The sequence below is a fragment of the Canis lupus genome, chromosome 11, assembly GCF_003254725.2.
Source record: "Canis lupus dingo isolate Sandy chromosome 11, ASM325472v2, whole genome shotgun sequence".
Lineage (NCBI taxonomy): Eukaryota > Metazoa > Chordata > Mammalia > Carnivora > Canidae > Canis > Canis lupus.
Window position 1 is genome coordinate 19,543,457 of NC_064253.1, and position 23,544 is coordinate 19,567,000.

General features: G+C 42.0%; 1 protein-coding gene across 7 annotated transcripts in view; it reads right to left on the reverse strand.

Annotated features, from left to right (window-relative positions):
- Positions 1 to 399: 399 nt before the first annotated feature.
- Positions 400 to 23,544, reverse strand: part of ACSL6 (acyl-CoA synthetase long chain family member 6) — a 57,905-nt gene continuing 34,760 nt past the window's right edge. For all 7 annotated transcript variants that reach the window (XM_025432339.3, XM_025432337.3, XM_025432338.3 and 4 more), the window contains 10 exons: positions 22,222 to 22,356; positions 21,680 to 21,814; positions 20,542 to 20,637; positions 19,238 to 19,310; positions 17,173 to 17,261; positions 16,062 to 16,178; positions 13,023 to 13,166; positions 11,727 to 11,828; positions 10,571 to 10,642; positions 400 to 868 (listed from right to left, as the gene is read on the reverse strand). In XM_025432339.3, the coding sequence (XP_025288124.1) occupies positions 731 to 868; positions 10,571 to 10,642; positions 11,727 to 11,828; positions 13,023 to 13,166; positions 16,062 to 16,178; positions 17,173 to 17,261; positions 19,238 to 19,310; positions 20,542 to 20,637; positions 21,680 to 21,814; positions 22,222 to 22,356 (1,101 nt within the window). In that variant the 3' untranslated portion in view covers positions 400 to 730. The remainder of the gene's footprint in view (positions 869 to 10,570; positions 10,643 to 11,726; positions 11,829 to 13,022; positions 13,167 to 16,061; positions 16,179 to 17,172; positions 17,262 to 19,237; positions 19,311 to 20,541; positions 20,638 to 21,679; positions 21,815 to 22,221; positions 22,357 to 23,544) is intronic.

Below are 23,544 nucleotides of genomic sequence, written 5' to 3' on the forward strand. Positions count from 1 at the left end.
GTATCCTTGAAGTCATACCTTTTTTTTTCTGGGTAGTTCCTGAATATTTTAATGAGCTTAATAAATGAAAAAATGTATTGAAAGATCACTGTAAAATGTTATTGTAAATAAGACATTTGTTTCAAGAATATCTGACTTTGCATTTTTCATGAATAAAAGTATAAATGAGAGGGAAAACTTGTTTACACCAGTAAGAATTGTCATGTATAAGGAATCTGAAGTTATGTAGAATGTGCATTCATTATGTCTCGTTTTAGCATGATTGTGTACACATGGTTTTAATTTTTTAAGTCTGATTTAACTGTGATTCTGACAGTTATTGAATGAGGTAGTCCACATTGCCTAGATAGTTGCTGTATCTGGTTACTATTCCACAAATAATTAAGTACAATATATCAGTTATATTTTTCCTTTATGTTTAATAGGAGTTCTGTGAACATTGAGAATATATTACTTTTAGTGGTACACAGTCCTTGAGAAAAGTCTTGATTTTTACATTGCCATTTGTGATATTTTTAGCAGCTTGTTACAATATCATTTTAATAAAAATAAAGTGTACTCAGTGATGATAGAGAAAATATTGTTAAAGACCTCTTGGGACAGGAAAAGGCTCAATCATAAGGTCACGTGCTTATTCGTTTTCGGCTGCATCATTCTGATTCATTACTTTCAAGAGTAACTATAATATTGCTACACAGTCCATTATACTGAGAAGAACTTTCCTTGAACTTCACATGGAGATTGAGTAAAGCTCTTCTATTTGTTTTTTGAAGTACTCTCTCAGCTCAGGTCTCTTAGCCTTTAGTGTTGGTGTCAGCAAGCCATTCTGAACTGAGAACATGTCAGAGTGGATGTGAATGGCTTTAACCTAAAAACCAAATGCAGAATATGTCTTTATCAGGAATATAACATAGCATTTATAGCACACATGATAAAAGTAAACAGGCATACAAGAATAGATATATTGATACAAAAACACTATGCTCATTTAAAAAGTCAAAATTATGTTAATAACATTTCAACCTATTTAACACATCTGCAAGCCACCTCTTTCCCTTCCTATTTCTTCATTTAGCCAGTCAACAGAAATGAACTGGCTGCTTATTCTGTGCCAGGCTGAGGACACAAAGAAGAATCATGAGTGTCCTTGCCCTTAATGGGTGCACACTGGCATCCAGCAGGGCAGGCACAGAGTGACAGGTGCCAAACGCACCAGTGGGGGCGAAGGAGGAGTGGTCAGGGAAGCCTTCCCAAAGTAGATGAATGTTAAAGAATGAGTGAGAGTTAACCAGCAAAGGAGGCAAGGTGGGTGGTGGAGGGCATTCTAGGCAGAACCAACCCCAACAACAAAGCTATGGGAGTGAGAAAGGAAATCTAAGTGGTTTCTGGATGTAGCTATATGAAGTAGGAGGAAAAGGGGGTAAGAGATACAGCTGAAGTGGGTAATATGACAGTTTATAGAGGAGCCCCAACTTCGTGCTAGAGTCAGTAGGAAGGCACTAAAGGTTTTTAGAGATGGCACTGATATGGCTGAATATACATTTTAGAAAGACCTCTCCAAGAGAAATGTGAAAATGGTTTTTGAGAACATGAAGGTAAGAAACAGGGAAACCAATCTGAGGGATCTAGTCAATCCATGGGAGACAAGATAAGGACCTAACTATGCTTAGAGCAGTGACAGAGACAGACACAAGCAAGCAGCTCGAAGAACCATTCAGTGGGCAAGAGGTAGTAAAGAGGAAAGCAGCCTCCAGGACTCCCGGATTTCTGATCTGGATGGATACATGAGGGGTGATGCAATTCACAGGACGAATATAAAGTCTTGGGGGGACATGATGAGTCTATACTTAAAAAAAAAAAAAAAAAAAGTCCTGCCATGGCATTTTATCATATCTACTGGGAGGAGGCATGCATGGAGGGATTAGGTTTAGAGTTGCATACTTTCTATTCCTATGAGACAGATCCTAGGCCTCCTTGTGCAAAGTCCCTTTGCAATGCTGAATTAGGGCCAGAGACAGGTGAACTAACTAGGAGGGCCTGGGTAGACTTGTACCACGTAATGTTCCATCAAGGGTCACTGACAGTTCCATGATAATTTTGTGATCTGGGCTTGAGCTTAATCCTCGAATGATACTGCTTCCAAGAAATTGTGTCCTGACTGATAGCTGGGTCTAAATTAAGTGATTCTTATTAAGATAATAGACCCAAATCATTAGATAGCAAATAGGGTTATGAATTGCTGCGGTAGACTTTCTAATAAAAATTTTTTATCACAGTTCTAAAAAATAAAATTGTCATGGACCTGAAGCACAGACACACAATGGGACTACAAATACCATTTGCTAAACATTCATGTCATTTGTCCTTACATGCATGTTATTCAAAGTCCAAAATGAAATTTTGAAACTGAAACAACAAACCTCTCAGAATCTTGTGGAAGAGAAGCCCAGCAAGAAGTGTACCAAATCCTAAGTGCTCCCTAGGTTTGTACCGCTGACCCTTGAACAACAATGGGGTTAGGGTAGCTGACCCCCTGCACAAATGAAAATTCATGTTTAACTTTTGACCCCCCAAAACCTAACTATTAATAGCCTATACTGATTGGAAGCTTTATCGATGACATAAATGGTTGGTTAACACATATTTTATATGTTACACATATTATACACCATATTCTTACAATGAGGTAAGCTAAAGAAAAGAAAATGTTAGAAAGAAAATCATAAGAAAAAAAGAAAAAAAAACATAAGGAAGAGAAAACACATTTACAGTACTATACTATATTTATTGGAAGAAAAAAAAGCCACATCTAAGTGGACCCCTCCAGTTCAAACTTGTGTTGTTCAATGGTCGACTGTCATAGACATTTAGAAAATTAATTCAAAACATATATGTTAAATACACATATACGTTCATTTGTTGTTTTCTGTAATTGACATTTATTGAGCAACTCCTTTGTATTAGGTATGTGTCAGGCATTAGGGATAAAAGAATAATAAGACACAGTTACTAACCACATGAATTTATAATCTAATGATAAATACTGCTATATGACATTGTGGTGACAGTATGATATTGCTACTATAGGGACAAGCACAGAGAAGGCCACCTTTCTCAGGCAGAATCGGTTGCTCTGCCAATACCCAATCTTGACTTTTTCCATGCTAATGAAACTCTAATTTTGTTTGGGGCCAAAAGCATCTAAGTCAACCATGACAATCACCTTCCCTAATTTCCCAGCCACCCTGGCATCTAGGGGACAGCCATGAGATCTATTTTTGGCTAGTGAGAAAGGAAACTTTTTGCTTTCCTAATAAAAGGTTCAGCCATAGCCATCTCCACCACTCTCCTTTTTTCCTTCCTTAAATATGGACAATGTCTAAAGCTGTAGAAGCCACCCTATGATAAGTCAACATACCAAGAAAGGAGAGTGGAAAGACAGGTAGAGCCTAGGTCTCTGAGGACCTGCACCTTCCTTGGACCACCTATCATCACTCTTATGTGAGAAAAAATACAAAAACACACCCAAGTGTTTAAGACATTGTGGCTTTTCTGTTAGAGCTGAATGCATTTCTGATATAGCACCCAACCCAGACTTGGGGAGGGTTCATTGAAAAGAGATGCCTGAGTTGACTCTGAAGGATAAGTCAGCTTTAGCCCAATGAAGATAGCAAGGGGAAAAAGGAGTGGTTGCTATGTAGCCCAAGGAAAGTAGGGTGCTCTAGGTAGAAGCTACAGGTGCCAAAGCACATTTGGGGCATTCCATGTGTAGGCTGAAGCAAATGATACAGGTGGAGAAGAAGAAGACAATCAGGCTGGAGAGATACACTAGGGCCAAGTTATAAAGGTTAATACACCAAAGAAGGGAGTTTGGACATGATTCTTTCAACAGTTTTAAGGAGTGAGAGAAAGAATGGCTCTTTAGAAAAACTATTGTGCTAATGGTGGACTGAAGTGAGGTAAAAGTGGAAACTGTAAGACCAGCCAAAAGGCAAGAATAAGAGTGACCTGGGCTATAAAAGTTGGCTGTGGAGATAAAAACAGATTTTGAGGAGAGAAAGGACAGGACTTGCAATTTGCTTGGGTAAGTGGTAAAGAAAGAGAAATAATAATGACTCTAGGTTTCTGCTTGAGAAGAAAAACTGGAGGAACGAGATAATTCTTTGGAGGAGGGAAGATCAAGTATTTGTGTTAAAGTCTGGAATGCTTCTGAGACAACCAAGTGGTTTTTGGATACTGGATATCAGTTATCAGTATGTAGGACAGAGCAGCAGCCTGGGCTTGAGACAGAGGAGCGACATGATGAGTAGAAAGGAATTGGAGTGTGGGTTACAAAAGCCAGGAGAACAAAAATGAGAGGTCACTCTGTTAGATGCTACTGTCATATAAGAACTGTTCCTTAGGGATGGGGGTGGCTCAGGGGTTGAGCTTCTGCCTGCAGCTCAGGGCGTGATCCCAGGTCCAGGGATTGAGTCCCTCATCAGGCTCCTAGCGAGAAGCCTGCTTCTCCCTCTATGTCTCTGCCTCTCTCTCTGTCTCTCATGAATAAATAAATTAAATCTTAAAAAAAAAAAAAAGAACTGTTCATAAAATCGGTGGGCACAATCAGGAAATGACTTATTTCAAAAATCAATTTATGTACCACCTCAATACCCTTAGGATAGCTATTATCCAAAAAAACAGAAAGTAACAGATGTGGAGAAATTTGAACCTTTGCACACCGTTGATGGGAATATAAAATGGTGTGGTCACTGTGGAAAACAATATGGAAGTTGCTCAAAAAATAGAAAATAGAATTACCACATGACCCAGCAATTCCACTCCTGGGTATATACCCAAAAGAATTGAAAGCAAGATATGGAAAAGCTACTGGTACATCCACATCCATAGCAGCATTATTCATAGTAGCTAAAACATGGAAGCAATCCAAATGTCCCCTGACAGATAGATAAGCAAAATGTGGTTATAGGCATACAGTGGAATATTATTTGCTCTAAAAAGGAAGGAAGTTCTGATATGTGCTACAAAATTATGCTAAGTGAAATAAGCCAGTCACAAAAAGATAAATATGGTATGATTCCACTTATATGAAGTACTTAGAATAATCAAAGTCATAGAGACAAAAAGTAAAATGGTGGTTGCCAGAGGCTAGGGTAGTGTGGGAAAAATTGGGAGTTATTGTTTAACAGGTAGTTTCGGTTTTACAAGATGAGAAGAGTTATGGAGATGGATGGTAGTGATGACTGTACATTACAAATATATCTAATAGTACTAGACTTGTACACTTAAAACGGGTAAGCTGTTAAATCTTATGTGTATATTACCACAATAAAAAAAAGAAAAAAGAAAAAAATTCAGTGTATGCAAATAGTTGCAAAATGTTGAGTATGTCCATGATTGTTTTCAAAATCTCTGATGTTAACAGTCCTGTGTCCTGGGAGGTGGGCCTTTTGAGATGGCAAAGAATTCTTTGCTGAGAAAACTGCATTATTCAGATAGAAAACTCAATATACAAGGAAGACTCCTAAAACAGCTATACTATCAATTTCCTAAAAATCCTTAAAGAAAAATTCTCACAACTTCTGGCATTTTTAAACCCATGCTTGTAATTTAAAAATGTGAAAGTTTTCAAATGAGCACAACATTAATAAATCAGGTTCACTCTGATTCTTAGATTTTGTTCAGATGAAGGACTCACTTTAAAAGAACAACACTTTAAGGGATTTGAGTGTGTAAGGGAGAGTTGAGGAGGGAATGTTAGGCTAAAACTAGAGCTAGCATGATAGGTAGCTGCCTCAACTTTACTTCACACACAAGGGATTTCTACTTGGATATCCAATGTAAATAGCTGGAAATCTGAGGCTCTTGGCTAAAAAGAGGTACTGTCAAATGTTTCAAAATTAGTTAAGTTTCTTGTAAAAAAATGTTTTGTTTGAAAATTCAGTGTTCTTGATATTCAAAGAAGCAAGGATTTGGTAAGGAATAGGACTGCCCTTTTTTGGACCCTCTGAAATATTCTTTCTTTCCTAATTTGTTCTTATTAAACACAAACCATTCTATTTAAACAAAACTCACTGGAAACTGGTCCCAAGGGAGACATTCACAGACACAGTACACTGAGAAGTAGGGGTTCTGCTAGGGGTGGTGTGGTGGTGGAGGTGGATGTAGATAGGTGGGGATGGGATGAAGTTGGGGAGAAGCAGAGGTGGAGTGGAGGAGGAGGGATGAAGTGAGGTGGTTGGGTTGGGAGGGGGAATAGAAGCTCTGGTTCAAGTCCCTATCCGACTGGCACAGCAGTGCTCTGATGTTTGCATGAGCTGGACTTTTCAGATAAGACACCATCTAAGTTGTGCTGCTTAAAGAAATTTGGAAATCACCACGTGACAACAAAACTAATTAGCTTGAAGAAAATATGAACACAATCTGAATCAAACTTAATCTTAGATACTGTGAATTAACTTAGTAACTAACTCATGTTTATTATCGTAGTTTCCTTAACTTTTTTTTTAAATTCTCTTCTGATAGAAATGGTATCATGTAAAGACTTTGGGTAAGTGCAAATGATCTCTCCAACCTTCTTTTGTAAATGAATAAAACAATATAATTTTAAAAGGAGGAGCAAATGCCAAGATATATAATATCTGCGGTATCTGTGCAGCCTGGGTTTCAACTCATCTGAGCACCTCACAGCTGGTGCAGAACACTGTAACTGGGATGAGATATATGTTCAGTATAGGGACTTAGGGTGAGCACCTCTGAAAATTTAGAAGCTACAGACAATAAACAACAGGGAAGATAAATCTCATAGGGAGAGCTATGTAATGCTATTTAGATGCTTAGTAGACAATAAAAGAAAATGCCCTGATTTTAGGAATAAGGGACTGAACCAAGGGGTATATTTCACAGCAAGCCTAAAGGCTGACTGGGGCATTTGCATTTGGCGTGGCTCACTACAAAATAGTCTCAGTTTGAGGAGAGGAAGTATCAATCCCTAAATACAACTTTACAGGAAGCCAAGGCATTTGGCACCCAGCTTATCTTTAACACTCTTAGTGAGTGCATTAGAGTGGCTCTGCTGCCAGGCTGCCAGTCCCTGCTCCAGTCTGACCTACAGCTCTGGGTCTGTTTGAATTCTTCCAGGAAAATACCTATAGATACAGCCTGAGTGGCTAAAAATCTAGTCAGTAAGTGGGGGGAAAATGAATCAAACCAGTTCTTTAATACCGACCTTAACTGTGGGTCCCAAACTTACAGTTTTTTAAAAAAAGTAAACCAATATTAAAACCAATTTTCATTTCTTTACGTATTTTCTAATAAAAGCAAACTGTCAATTTGTGAAAAAAAAAAAGAAAAAAGGAATGAGAATCTTCTCTCTATACATCTAACACAATGTGAAACTCGTTTCCCAATTTGAAATGGGCAAAAAAAAAAAAAAGTTTTAATGATTTATCCATTTATTTGAGAGAGAGGATGTGCATGTACACACACGTGAGTGGGGGGAGGGGCAAAGAGAAAGGGAGAGAGTTCCCAAGCAGATTCCTGCTGAGCTCAAGGCTTGATCCCAGGACCCTGAGATCATGATCTGAGCCAAAACCAAGAGTCAGCTGCTCAACTGACTGAGCCACACAGGTGCTCCCATAACCAAACTTTCTGTTAAGGAAAGAAGGAAATGTTAAATGTTAGCTTCCTTTCTGAAACTATACTCTTATCATGGAAAAGTGATTCCAGGGTTTTTTTTGTTTGTTTGTTTGTTTAGAAATACTGTAACATTTAAATATTGTGTTGGAGTAAAATACTTCAAAAGTGTCAATTTATGCCAACTCATTAAAGCACAAAACTCTTCATAATTTTGAAGAAACATAGTATTTTAAATTTCAATGGTACTACTGAATGAAACACAATTGCTTGAAGATAATAAACACAGAAAGAATAATTAGGACATTAGAGGTAAAGTAAAAAAAAAAAAAAAAAAAAAAAAAAACACTTGAATTAGGGAAATGCTCAATTTTTTTTTCCCCCTTTCTGATTTTAAGGCAAACTGGTTAGGTAAGTATTCATTTCAGTGACAGAAACACAATAACATTTTTACTGAGAGTTTTGCATCAGAATTTAAATAATCTATCAAGTGTCAAAATTCACTTTGTATTGTCTATACAAACTAATAAAGCTTATATAAATATCAAGAAAATGGTTAAATCATGGCTAAGTATGCTCAAAAACTTCCCAGGTACTTACGTATTTTAATTATTGATAGAGTTATTTTAAATGTTTCCTATCTACTCATTCAAATTTACCTTTCAAAGATCTCTATAAATTAACAATGATTGGTTAATGGACATTAAATTATATTAATTTTTTGAAGACTAATTTAAATGTTAATTCAGATTCAACCCTGACCAGTAAACCTGAACTCCTAAAGCTTCTGGTGAATGGTTTAAGCCTCAGGCTTAGATTATCTATTTGTGTTTGCATGGTTTTCAGAAAATTAGTGTTAAACCTTAACTAATGGCTCATTTTTCAGGAAAAGAGAAAAGGACAGGCTGACAATGGATTGTAGATTAATTCAAATAATCTATGTTGATCTTTGGAACACAACCGGGAGCACACCCATCTCAAGGCATGGGGCTCCCTGCTCAGTGGGAACCTGCTGCTCCCTCTCCCTCTGCCTGCTGCTCCCCCTGCCTGTGTGCACTCTCTCTCTCTCAAATAAATAATTTAAGTCTTTAAAAAACAACAACAACTCAGTCCTTTGGGATACCTGCATGGCTTCCCTATATTTCAGGTTACCATGGTGAGGGCAGATTATTAGCGCAGAAACTGCTTAAGGGGTATGGGAAGACAAGAACACCTCTCCACTCAGTCAAGGTCTAATCTGAGCACTGGTTAACACCTGAAACTTTACCAAAGGCCCCCTTTCAGAGTAATCTTATGAGTTGATGGTCTTTTCCATGAAGAAGAATCTAAATGTGAAGATTTTCCAGGTTCTGGGGCAGGTCATGCCTCCCGAACCCAGCAGGAGGCGTGCCACCCCTGGGAATCACAAGGTATTGTCTGGAACTAATCGGCTTAAGCAATGCACTTAGTGCCCTGATGGCTCCCCATTCAGAGGAACACGCAGGCCCAGAACAAATGTCTTGGACCACTGGGTCTACATCATCATCATATGATCCAGTCACACAGCTCCCCTTAATGGAAGGACAATGAAGTCAGTCCTGGCAAATTTAGAAATTTGAATTTTTTTTTTTAAAGATTTTATTTATTTATTCATAGAGATGCAGAGAGAGAGAGAGGCAGAGACACAGGCAGAGAGAGAAGCAGGCTCCATGCAGAGAGCCTGACGTGGGACTCGATCCAGGGTCTCCAGATCACGCCCCGGGCTGCAGGTGGTGCTAAACCGCTGTGCCACCGGGGCTGCCCTAGAAATTTGAATTATTATGCCAGGAATGACCTTTCATTCAGAAAGATAAATATAATTTGCTTGAATGCCTCTGATTTTATAATTTTTTTTTATGATGAAGATTTTGTTCATCCAAGCCTTCTGTGCTGTAAATGCTGACAGATAAGGGTAAAGCAGTGCTTCTCAAACTAGATTAATATAATCTCAAAATATATCTCAAAATATAATCTCAAAATATGATCTCAAAAGAAAACAATTCTGAAACTATGTTTAGATTTCATCAGTTTGAAACTTAAGAAATTAAAGTCTGAATCTGTGGAAATGGTTTTTAATTGCAAATGCTTTAAGAGTTTAAATTTGAAACTGGTTTTAAAATGTTTTTAGGTTATCATCAAAGTGAACATACAAAATTTAAAATTCTCAGAAACCCTGTAGATCCCTACCACTAACACTATATTTGGGAACCCTACTGGAGAAACACAATTTTATTAAAAGCCATTAAGTTAAAGACAGGCTAGAAATTTTAGAAAATCAGAGTGTTATTATTTCTCTACTTGAAGAATTTTTCTTTTTTTGAGTTTTTGACTAAAGAGGACATATAAATGGTGTAGGTAGGTAGGACCAAGTGTGCTTATGAACTCAATTACAGTAGGAACCCCAAACTTGAAAAGACAAAAAGCCTTAGAGAACTGCTTGCTGTGTCATATAATACATTCTGTGTTTCCTCCTCTTTGTGGTAGACATGCTGGGCTGACAGATCACTGGCCCAAGGAGCACGATCTTTCCGATGTCCTAGCAAGTAAGCTTGCCTGCTGCAGCCAAGAAGACAGTTCCCATAAAAATAAAAATAAGAGAGGACGCTAGTCTTGAGTATTGCAGGCAGCTTGTGTACATACTCTGCTTGTGACAGCTAGGGTAGTATTTCAGCTTTATGAACGTCTGTGATTACGAGGACAACACAGTCTCACTCAACATACGACCTATTTTATTTCAGGATACAGGCAGGCTGCTGCAAAGTCAGCTTGGAACAGGCCTTCAGGGGTCTGTCAGTACACAGGCTGTCCGCTGGCCGCAGCATGGAGGGTGGAGAATCTAGGTCAGGGTCACCATGGGTGAGTTTAATTTTTGTCACTCACAAGGGGTTGTAACAAGTATGGGGAAAGTAATAGTTACCTGTTCAAATGAATGGAGTCCGCTCTCTTTTCCTAACCTCACCATATCTTCCAAAATGGCTTTTTTCAGCTCCTGAATTGAACCATATAGGAAAAATTACAAGGCAAAAACACATTTCAAAATGGAAGTAGAGGAAACAGTGAGTTTTGAGCAAAGTACAACTGGTGGTTGTGCCAACATCCACCCCAACCCCCACTCCCCTCACTGGGGCTGACACTCCCTGGCAGCACACTGTCACCACCTCTCATTAGGTAAGTGTGTGCCAGGAATGGCCAAAGGAGTGACCATGAACAGGCTAAGGGACTATTTTACTTTTTAAAGTGGCTTTCTGGTCAGCCTAACACTAACACTATATTTGGGACTCTGGTTAGAGTCCCAGGGACCCTGTCACCCCCAGAGGAGCTAGGGTCCATGGATGCTGCTGAAAAATGAACCATGTGCCTGGAGAAGGTGATGTTGAGCCAGACTGCAGAGATCTGTTCCAAAGGAACCTACACCTGCCTGAAAAGTTTCAGGCAGATGTGAGTGGCTAAAGCTCTAAGTAGGAAGAATTGAGTTATTTTTTTCAATTCCATGACTATTTAAGTCCAGTATATATAAAAGCCACCTCATATTTGGAAAGAGTGAGATCGATGTGTCAGAAGGCCTATACTCACACCTGACACTGCTGTTAACCAACTGGTGTCAGCCGTGTGGCCTTGGGTATGCCACCACCCTCTCTGGACTCTATAGCAAGCTGTAGGATAGCAGGGCTGGACAAACTTTCTGTGATTCAATAGTTCATCAAAATTCCTAAGGAGATATCTGCATTCCTTCAACAACAATAACAAAAAGACAAATCTCTAGTTCAGGATTTCTACCATTATAAAATAACGTTAGAAATTTCCCTACAGGTATGCCTGGGTGGCTTAGCAGTTGGGCGTCTGCCTTCAGCTCAGGGTGTGATCCCAGGGCCCTGGGATTCAGTTCTGTATCTGGGTCCCCATAGGGAACCTGCTTCTCCCTCTGCCTATGTCTCTGCCTCTCTCTGTGTGTCTCTCAGGAATAAATAAAATCTTAAAAAAATATATTTCCCTACATGTTCAAGTTCCACTGCTTTACTGTGTCTCTGCCCTCCCATTACACAGTATCATAGGAAGTCCAGTAACCAAGGTACCTTATTCGCACAGAGCTCTGTGTATGAGCCTTCAATTCCTCTCTTCTGGGCCCATGTGGACATGACCTCAGGGTCAGGCACAACAATACCCACCAAATAGGCCTGCAATCCCAACCAAAGGAAAACACAGTCAAGACAAAAGCTTTTAAAGTGGTTATTTGTGGTCCAGCATTAAAAATAATCTCCTGGTATTCTCAGACTCCATCCTTTTCTAAAAATAAGTATATGCTTATGTTATGAAACATTTCCATCAATATAGCATACATTCTTGACTGTTTTCTGGTATATTTCCTCAACTTCATAAAAGAAAATTAATAAAGGGTAAGCTTAAGGAAGTAAAGAATCAGTAAAGTTTGGTTCTCATGTCAATCTTAAATGAGTACACCTTTAAGACACTCAATGAACCCAAACACATATATTTCTCAAGGTTTCCCAGACCATTTTGAAATTGCATATTAAGATGGTCCCCATTCATGAAGAAGTCTATTTAAAAATTTTAAAGCATTTTTAAAAGAAAAATTTAATACGGGATGCGTACGTGGCTCAGCGGTTGAGTGTCTGCCTTCGGCTCAGGGTGTGATCCTGGGATCCGGGGATCCCACACTGGGCTCCCTGCGGGGAGCCTGCTTCTCCCTCTTCCTGTGTCTCTGCCTCTCTGTGTCTCTCATGAATAAATAAATATATCTTTTAAAAAATTTAATAATATTTGCTTAATGAGTGCAATGACAGCACAGAATATATTCACAGTGATCTTGCTGACTTCGTCTTAATGATGTTGAAAGCAGAATAAATATAAATCCTCTCCAATAATTTAATCCTAAACTATGTTAACATATTAACTTAATATTACTAGTTTAACATATAATATATATATGTTAAGCTATGTTATCATCAGTACCATTACTTGGAATACTGTACCCATTTATCTGTAGAGTTTATTTAAATGTTTCAAAATCCAAATAGCAGAAACCCTGACTCTTGCTTTAGCATCTTACCTCAAATCCCTCTTGGTAGTAGGTACAGCCTAAGTTAAAAGTAGTGAGAATGTTCATTATCACTACTTTAAGCAACTTATTTACCTAACTGCAATTTACCAAACTATAAGCATGTAAGATTTCTCCTTCTAAAGGCATTTTCCCTCATGATCTAATATGCAGAAGAATATCGGTGTCTGAATGGAGATTCATTTTTACCACTACGATCAAATACCAAATACTCAGGAAATGATTCCCAAATAACTCTAGATTTTTCAGCAGGCCCAATATGTGCAGAAGGGCTGAAGCACAGGACACTCACCTTTAGGCTGTTCCCATGGACATAGACTTGTGCCACGGGCTCACTCCGTATGTAGATGTTTTCAATCTTCTCGGGTGCAATATATTCTCCCTGAGCGAGTTTAAATATGTGCTTTTTCCGATCGATAATTTTAAGAGTTCCTGCCTGTGGAGGGAGACAGCAGCTTCATGAAAAGACCCCTGCCCTGTCCCACTCGGCAAACCCCACCTGGATTTGTTCCTCAGCTGCAGAGGCTGTTCTTAGCCTCTGCATGGCCGGAGCGGGCCGCCCTGCACTGAGGTTGACAGCTCGAAGATCTGCTGGACCTGGAGTGCCCACTGTCATCTCTCCTTGGCGTTTACCTGCTCCCACAGCTGACACCCTCATGCCCAGAAACAGGGGTCCTCCTCCTCAGAAGTCCTGGTTCCCCTCTTACCCAGGCCCTTACTCCAGCTGTCCCTTTTCTCACCACCATCTTCAAATTTACTCTGTTAAACAATGCTAAGCCTCTCTAGCCAGCTACTGCCTCCACTCCCAAAGAGTGGCCTCTCCATCCCCCAGCATACAGCACACCTTGGCAGAGGCCCCCAATGACGCCCACCTCACAGACCAGATGGCATTAGGAGTCCTCACTGCTCCAGGACCTCTGGGGCAGGCAGGCCACCCCTTGGGCAGTTTGTGGTTGTATTCCTGGCCTCTAGAACCACCCCCACACACATCTCCCTGACTCCGTTTAAGTTTTTTTGAGTTTCTCAGGGGACCTGGTGTGTCTCCTTTGGCTCAACCCTTGAATGTTGCGCTTTCTTCACCTCCACTGATAATGTTCCTTGAAATAGCCTCCATTTATTTCTTCATTGGTCACTTCCATGTCTGCCTAAGCTTCCAGCCAAACCTCTTCACTGAATTCCATATTCAGAACCTAACAGTCAGAATGCTTCAGAAACCAGATTGTTTGCCCTACAGGATGCAACAGGCCACTAAGGAAGCCCATCACAGGCCTCCTCACACCTGTCCCAGCCCCACAAGCCACAAACTTGGAGATGACCTTGCTGTTTTCTTCTCCTGGAACTTCTAGCAGTCAAGCTCATTGTCCTCAAACAAAAAACCCTCCCACACCCACCTCCTTCAACCATCAAAACCACTTCCTGACCAGGCTTCTGCATACACTCTGTCCCTTCTCCATCTATGTGATTGGCCAAAGTAGAGCAAAGTCTCCAGAAAAGAAAAATGAATAAGCCCTGCTTTGTTCAAAACCCAGGCTGGACCTCAGGCACTTTCCCCACACTGGCGTCTTTTTGACCCTCATGGTACCCTCTGAGCTAGGTGTCATCACCTCCATTCCACAGAAGATGAAAATGAGGATTAGAGCATCTGGTTAATTCCTAGAAAGCCACATACTAGAAGGCAGGGGAACCAGGACTTGAATTAGGTGTTTCTAGATCAGAAGTGTATATCTTTCCCTAATCAACCTAATACTATTTCAAAAAATTATCAGTTAAAAAAAAATGGATGCCTACAGATCACTTGCTGCTGTCTTAGGCTCTTAGTGTAAGCACAGCACTACATCTCCATAAGAATTAGTTTACTTGCTTCTCCCAACATCCTGCAAGGTGGCTGGTTGCACTCAAGTTATCAGGATTTAGTACCAGATTGAAGGTTCTATGGAACTTCAAGCTTTTTCAATTTGGAGGCCCTCCCTCTTTAAGAAAAATGAAGCACAGAGGCTTGGAAGGGGCCTACACCAGTGAGGGGCTCTGAGCTTGGGCTTCAGGGGACAATCTGCCTTCTGCCAGCCTGCAGGGCCTGCTGCCTCGCACGCCTCCCTCCTCCACACCTGGGAGCCTCAAGGGAGAACAGCCTACCTCACACCTCTTTCTCTCTACTCAGCATGTGCTATTACTCCTGTCCTGACCACACTTCCCACTCTCTCCTCTCCCTTTGGAACATGACTCACATCCTAAGTCTCCTGTAGGTGCCTGTCCTCCTCTGCCTCTCACCAAGCAAGCGTGGCCCTCCACTTACGCCCATCACATTGGACATCACATTGGTATCTCTTTCCTGAGCAGAGTCCCTGGCCTAGGGCATATACCAGGGATTCCTGCTACAGGAATGAGGGCTTCTCAAGGAGGGACACAGATTCAAGCAGGGGTGAACCAGCTCACCAGTCCATAGGACCTCTGGAAGGTTCAGCATCATTCACATGCCTAATAAACTCTACATTTCACAATGGCCACCCTAAACCTTAGCAACTTCACAAAGACACAGGGAAGTTCCTGGGGTGGGCTGCATCAGGCAAGGGGCTCTTGGTTCCAGCAACAGAGCCATTTTCTGGTCATAGTTTTTATCTAAGCATATCCCGTGTGCCAGGCATTGTGCCAAGCACTTTACAGGTATAACTCATTTATTCTTCCAAACAACCATAGAGGTAATCAGTGTTATCATCCCCATTTTACAAGTGACAGAGTGAGGCACAATAACACGGTCTGGTTAAAAGCTGGGAGCCACAGCCAAAGGATATCACATAGCCTTACTCTCTTACTCTACAAGAAAGTAAAAACGGAGCCCCAAAGAGGTATGAGGCTTTGGACAAGGACTCAAAGCAACTGCTGGCAGAGCCAAAGGAACTCAGACACCCTCCTAGCTGGCTTCAAGCTTTTCCCACTGCTCAATGTCAACTCTCAGTTAGGGGCCAGTGTCTTTGGGTCCCTAGGCCCTGCCTTTCTCAGATCTCCCAGGGCTATGAACTTCCTGTACCCTGCACTCCACCCATTCGATTCCACAGCACTGACAGATCTCTATCGGAAAACAGGTCAGGTCGGGAGTGGGTCTCACACTCCAGCTCTGTCCCCGCATAAAGATCTCTATCACCTTTATCAGAAGGATGGACAAGAATGCTTTGGGGACAAAATAAGGAAGGACCTCCCTATCTCTCTGCAGTTGTTCCTGAATGGCTAATTATCAGGGAAGATAGGGAGGAAAATTTTGCCTCAGAAGTGAGTCAGATTTGACACCCTCCCATCTCGAGAGTGTGTGGAGAGCCACAGCTGCAAACGTACGTACCGGCAGCCACTTGCCAATGTCCCCAGTGTGAAGCCAGCCGTCGCTGTCCAGGGCTTCCTTTGTCCTGTCTGGATCTTTCAAGTAACCTTTGAACACATTTGGTCCTCTCACACATATCTGTAGGGACAAACACCAGGTTTTTGTCAGCCCATACCATGAGGAATCTCACTCAACAGTAGGGCTGTCATGAGGTCTGTATAGGATAAGGTATCCTATCCCCCAGGAAGTTCACTGTGGAAACAGCTAGGATGGAGAAAGAGCACAGGAACAGCCACCAGCAGACTGAATGGTCTCCCACTTCCCTCAAATAGCATCATCTGTCTTCCATGTTTTCTCCCTGTCCTGCCCCTCTACCCCACCTCACCCCCTAGCCTCCTGCCTTCCCCCTCCCTTCAGCGTGTGCTGCTTTGTGACACTGGATGGGGTCTCCTCGGTTACTGACGGCTGGTTGATTCCACCAGGGATGCTCGAGCCCCCTGCTTCATGACAAGGCAGTCACTTGCCCATCTATTCTCATGGAGCGAACAGGTATAGGCCAGCTCTATCTCCCCCTTCTGGCCGGGTTGCAAATGGTCCCATTTTTGCTGAGACACAGGAAAGTTAACAGGCCACGTCAGTTAGGGGAAAAAATGGATTTTTTAAATTTAAAGTTTGGAAATTTCTTTTTTTTTTTAAAGATTTATTTATTTTAGAGAGCATGAGTGGGGGGAAGGGCAGACAGAGAGGGAGAGAGAATCTCAAGCAGACTCCCCACTGAGCACAGAGCCCAATTCAGGGCTCAATCTCAGGGCCCTGAGATCATAAACTGAGCCAAAATCAGGAGTTGGACACTTAACCGACAGAGGCACCCAGGTGCCGCTACAGAAATTTGGGAATTTCAAATCTTGATTTAGACTAGCCCTGTTCAAACCCTGGGGGTCAGTTGCTTCATAAGCAAGAGAGGAAATTCTGAATTCAATGGAGTCAAATTAATCAGTATTCTAAAGTGACTTTACATGGAGGGTGAAAGGAAAACAATTCCATTTTCTTTTTTTGTTTGTTTGTTTTTTGTTTTCTTTTACTCACTATATGTGGCATCCAGAGGCATAAATGGCTATGTTCCTAAATTTACCTCTCCCTCTCCTTTGCAGGTCCAATAGTTCAGTTCCTCAACATCGATGAGCTTGATATGATTGCAGGGCAGAGGTGCCCCTACATGCCCTAGAACACCAAAACAATATGGCATTTGTCAGTGTTCAGATCAATTTCAGCACTAAACTGTTCCAGGCCATATAAAAATGGGGGAACAATACAGAAGGGGAGCAGTATACCTTTAGACAGGCATTTGTCACAAGCAAGCACTGATGATTTGAAAAAAGTTCTGGAGAAAAGACAGGCCAACCTCTGCTGGGCCTTTGTTTTGCATCTGATTCTTTTAAAAGCTAAACAGGCACTCCTGGCCCAGCACCCTGCACAAAGTCTGCAGGAGCTGGGGGGAGGGGTTGGTTCATACCCACATCAATCACAAAATCAGGATTCTTTTTACAATAGAGTCCATATTAAATGCTTTTCCCCCTCTGTCAGACCCTTGATTTGGATCATAAAATACTGTCATCATTACTTTTCTGCCAGTCACCAGAATGTTGGATAATGTGCATAGTAACCACCTAGAAATCTTGTTAAGATTTAGATTTCTGATGAGGCCTGAGAGTCTACATGTCTTACAGACACCCAGGAGATACTGATGCTTCTAGTCCACATACTATACTTAAGAGTAAAAAAGAAATAGAAGACAAGGATGAGATAACTCGTCCCTGAAAAATATGACTTCATATATTCCTGCTCATATATAATCCAACTGCACAATTACATCTAAGTCATTTTATAGAAATTATGGTTGTTAGCACAATTCACTAGCGAGGTGGAAGATGCTTAAGTAGGTGCTGGCCAAGGTCCTGAAAGAAAAGTGAGCCATGCAGATGAAAACTGAGGTTGTGACACTGGTTTCTTTTTCAACAAGAGGCTGCCAACTTTTATAATATTGTACAAAAAAATCTATCCTCTCATATGCAACATATTTTGCAAGTTTGATGATAAGGATGACTTAAAAAGGCAAAATCTCAAAAATCTTACATAGGAAAATGAGGAAGATGACAATAAGAGGGAAGAAAGTACCCAGAAAGATGGGGATACGTATTGAGTGGTCAGTAAATATGATGGCAGCAGTAAGAAAAAAGTTACTGATCCAGGACTTCAGAAGATCATTTTTGTAGTAAATTTTTGAGAGACAGAGACATCAAAGAATCTATATACAAGAGAGGTTTAATTTAGCTAGAATTTGGAGAGATAAACCTCAGAGAAAAATGCTTCTGTCTTTGATGTGATCAAATATGATTCCAATTTGGAATCCACCTATCATGTTTCTGCTGACTGCCTCAATATACTGAAAATAGTATTGCATTACTATGCATATTTCTTTTCCACATGCATCACCTTGAGTTTTCTAGTGTGTAGTTGAGCAAATTTGAGGTTGAAGAGTGGCCCCAGACTCACAGAGGAAGTTGGTATCCTGAAGGATTTTGCTCAGTGTTTTTTAGATTCTTCCAGTGCCTGGTCTAAATTTGGTGATGGACAATACAGGGGCTACATATTGCTTCCTCCTTGCCCTGGAAGATGAGTCTGTTCAGAATGAGGGCATGGAAAGGAGCTGCTCCTTCCTGAGGATGCTGTTGCCTTTTAGACATTAACATTATAGGAGACCCCAAAGAATCTCAGAAATGGCCCTTTAAGAAATAGTGCTCGGTCACTATGAACTTGCCCTTCTTTCCTAAATCATATCCAATTCATGGCTGCTCCCTTTATTCTAAAATAGGTTCCCATCTACAAAATCCAACATGCTGTTATTTACTGGTATTAAAAGCATTTTTCTACCTGGAATTATATACTGTGATCTATTGCTTCTTTTTTAATGACTTCTAGTTATCTATAAAAGAAGTGGGAAAATACTAAATATATTTGGAAAAGAATATGTACCAAAGAGAACAACACCCAGTATGCCACGACCCAGACATAACCACCATCAGTGTTTTTCTTTCTTTTCTGTCACTATTTTCCTAAGTGCCCACATAAGTTAGCTTTCTGTAAGGAAGTTTGAGATCAGCATGAGTCTTTCCCACATGATCTCTAGCCCATCCTACCTGAGGTCCAATCCCCAGGTGTGGTGAAGGTACATCCAGCGGTGCACTCAGTTTGGCCATAACCTTCATAAACCTTCAAACAAAAAACAAAACTACACTGTAAGTATATGTGCTCCTACATCTGACTGGCTGCCCTTTGCAGCCAGCGAACCTCCCATGGAGCATGTGGCTGTTCCACGCTGGGGAGTGTGGTGGGGGTGGGGGGGTGCGGGGAGGGAAGCTCCTCTAGGGGAAATTGAATGCAGACAACACGTGTGGTTCCTTGGCTTGGAAGAAGGGCTATTTTTTTTGCAGACACTTAGTAGAGAAGGTTATTTGGTTTGGGGGTGAAGATTTCTGACCTATTTTCAACTACTGACTTTATTTTTCATTTGGATAACATTATGAAAGAGAAGTATTTTATTTTATTTTTTTAAGACAAGTATTTTAAAACTTACTGTACGTTTCCCTTTGGCTCTGTAAAATATTCCTTTCTAGAGCCCCATGTGCTTGTAGGAATACACCATGTGTGAGAGTCTGCCTTTAGGAGTGGTCGGACTATGTTGGTACAGAATAGGATGACAGTGAAAGGAGCACTGGTTTCTAAGGTATATAAACTTAAGCATGCACATTTATGAAACAGATACACCTACTTTGCATAAAATACATGAGTCATAGCCCTGCGTATGCAGGAATTTAATAAATATTAATTGAATGGATAAATGAAGGAATGAATATTTTAGAGATGACAAAACCTATTTAATCAAATAACAAAACACCAATGGAGTTCATCCCCCATCTCGACGGCTCCTTTTCTGGATTGGGAGATATTTTTTTTTAATTTTTATTTATTTATGATAGTCACAGAGAGAGAGAGGGGGGCAGAGACACAGGCAGAGGGAGAAGCAGGCTCCATGCACCGGGAGCTCGACGTGGGATTCGATCCAGGGTCTCCAGGATCGCGCCCTGGGCCAAAGGCAGGCGCCATACTGCTGCGCCACTCAGGGATCCCTGGGTTGGGAGATATTTTGCAGGTTGGAGAATGCAGAGATGCTGGCTCAAGTGCAGTATGGGTTCTCTAGCACAATGATGATCCATATATAGTTTAACTACCCTTTTTCTCAGAGTGGGTACACTTGGACTTTGCAGAATGTCACAAGAGCATCTTGGCTTTCACTGACTCTGAGCCTTTTTCATCCTCAGAGGAGGGAGCTTTTGTCCCACTCAATTCCTGCCCCCAGGATCTTTCTCCAGTAGAGACTGTAATGGGCTCTGCCCTGACACACATCCCATTGCCCCTACGGAAAGCCACATGGAGACTTTACCTGGCATCCTAGAGCAGCCCGGAGGAATCCCAGGACTGTCGGTGATGCAGGGGCTGCTCCGGTGACAATCATCCTCACGCATCCTCCAAGACTGGCCTGTGGGAAGAGAAAAGAATCTGCCACAGTTTGTGCTGCTGGAGATGGCGTATAGCCCATGTAGGCCCTATCCAAGGTCAACATTCAACAGTTGGACTTTACCTGGCCATACGGTAGGGATAAAAGAGAAGGTCTGAGGCTGCATACCACATGAGCTGAAGGAATCTTATCTCCTTTCAAATGAATCAATCCAATCAGCTTTGCAACTTGACCCGCAATATGGCCAACTCCTCTGTGTCTTTGGAGGTAAGTACCATTAATCTGCGTACTATTCTATAACTTTGGCTTTCCCTTCTTTAAAGTACACAGCTTTTTCCTCACTCTCCCATCATTTGCAAGTAGCCAAAACAATTACTTAGGACAATTTCTTCCCACTTCCATTGTAATGGCACAGCCTTTTCTCATTTTTAAATCAATACCATGCTCTACTCTGTTTACTATGCACTGCAGAGGACAACGGATTCTTTAAACACTTTGTTTCTGTAAGTTGAGCCAAGGGAGTTTAAATATTAATTGTCTTAGCTAAAAATAGAGTAATAAGAAAAAAACGAGTAATGCTACTAATTAGCTACAAATTCCTTGGGTATTTGTAGAGCCTGAAAACTTATATGGGGATACAGCAGTGAGTAATTCATGATTGGTCCAGTCCAGGAGGGGTTGAAGGAATAGGAAATAGGAAAGGAAAGGAAGATTCTTGGACACTGGGTAGAACCTAGTGCTGTTGGAAAGCCAGCATAGCCAAGGCTACAGGGAGGGGCAAGAGAACCTTCAGGCCATAGGAATACCTGATGGACCTGGCCACTAAAGGGCAAAGTTGCCTGTGGAGGCCAGGGGGCCTACTTTCCAGGAGTCCTTGCTGGTTGCTTTTTGGCAAATATCACACACACCCAAATAATAAAAAGGAGTCCTTTAATACTTCAATGGTAGCTTAAGCTTTGATTTCATGAGCAAATGAGTTATTTTATAAGACTACAGGCCACTGGAATAAGCCTCCCAAATTCTTCCCTAAGACCACCTGGGTGTCACTTGTTCATTTTCTTACCTGAATCTTATTAAAGAAGAGTTCATCCCAGATACTATCATTCCTGATGATTCCACTCCGGACCTCAGCCTGCTTACGTTTTGCTGCAAACTCCAGGAGCCAGCGCTTTAGTCGTGTGTCTGCCTGGCTGAAGATCTGAGGAACAGAAGTAAGAAGCAGCTGTCAGGCCTGTGTGTACTACCTTTAGACAGACACTCCTCGCCCACCTAACCCACGAAGAAGGCAAGCCTGACCAACAGAGAAGCCATGCTCCATTTTGCCTCTGCGGGAGGTCAGTGGGTATGCGACACCCAGCTAAAGGTTAATCAGCATCTGGTCACATTGTGGGGATAGACATTCCTGAAGAAAAATCTCCTTAAATAAGGTTTTAGAGAATTGGAAGAAAACAGGAGAAGGAAGGTGAGAGTGAAGGAAGAGAAGAGGCAAATTCTAGGACCTCATGCCCCAGGAAGCATGGAAAGCCTGCCTGGGGCTCCAGATCCTGTCCAGACAAGCAGATGCACAGCAGCTTAGTCTGGCCAGAGACTCCCTATAGGGCTTACCTTGTCATACATCCGGTTCAGCAATCGAGGGACCACAGGGAAGATAGTGGGGCACAGAGCCTTCATGTCATCTGAGAGGAGACGGATGTCTCCCTGGAAGAAGCCGACACGTCCCCCATGGCAGTAGACAACAGACTGGAGGGAGAGGACAGGAAGAGAGAAGTCCCTCAGGGTAGTCACTCCTGGTTGTAGTCCAAAGCTCTGCCCTACATGGAGGGCACCCATGACCCCCTAACCCAGCTCTGGCTGCTGCCATGAGACACTCAAGAATACCATCTGAGATGCTCTCCCTTCCCATTAAGACCCACTCGGCATGGGGGTGAAGTAGCAAGAGAGAGAGGGGAATCCTGAGTCTTTGGAAGATGCAGAGCAGCAAGGCTAAGTGGAGCCTACTCCCTCACACTCAATTCCCAAGCCCTGGGCAAGGACCTCCCTGGGAACTCAGGTCTTTGAGCTGTACCGCACCCTATCGATGGGTCCACTCCAGGTCTGTGGATTTCCCTCAGGGATACCTGGAAGGCTGTACAGTGCCCATGAGTACTATCAGACACTGTTTATGTTGGCTGTGGGTGTTACTTGATGGAGGGCCAAAGGGGGGGCCGGGCTGATTCTTAGTGGGTTTAGGAATATGCCAGGGGCTGAAAACATGCTCTTTTCTTTAATGTTCACAGCAACTCTACGAGTGAGGCAGCATTTATATCTCCATTTCACAGGCGAGGAATGCAAAACTCAGAGAGGTAAAGGGACTTGCCCAGAGTCACAAAACTAGCTCATAGTAATGAACTATGGCATTCTAATCCAGGTCTGAAAAGCTGGAAAGCATGCCCTAATATACCAGCTCTCCCCCAAGTGAGACGGGAGAGGCTTAGAAGACACGGCTCATTCACAGGCTGGTCCCTTGAGTGACACATGCGTGGAAAATTCTTTGTTCCCACAACCTTATGTGGACCACCCCCACCCCCACCCCCACCTCCCACAAGGCCGGTCTCAGGGCCAATCATAACGCCAGTCCCATAGCCGGAGTGAGGAGTCATGACAGTTGGATCCCCCAACTTCACTGTCTTGTTTTCCTCTCCAGGAGTTCATGAGTTTTGGAAGTTATGGTATATAAGTGTCTTGGCCATCATACTGCACAGAGTGTGAATAGTAAATCCTCTCTGAGCAGAGGCCATCTGCTGGGGCCTCTGTCAGCTGAGGCATATCCACAGGTAAGACAAGGCAGGCCTGGGGTCTTCCCTGGAGTCATACCAGAAGGGACAAGTCCGGTGGCCAAGGTCCCCTGACCCCTGTGGTACCTTCTGAGGACAGGGCAGTTTAGTTCTA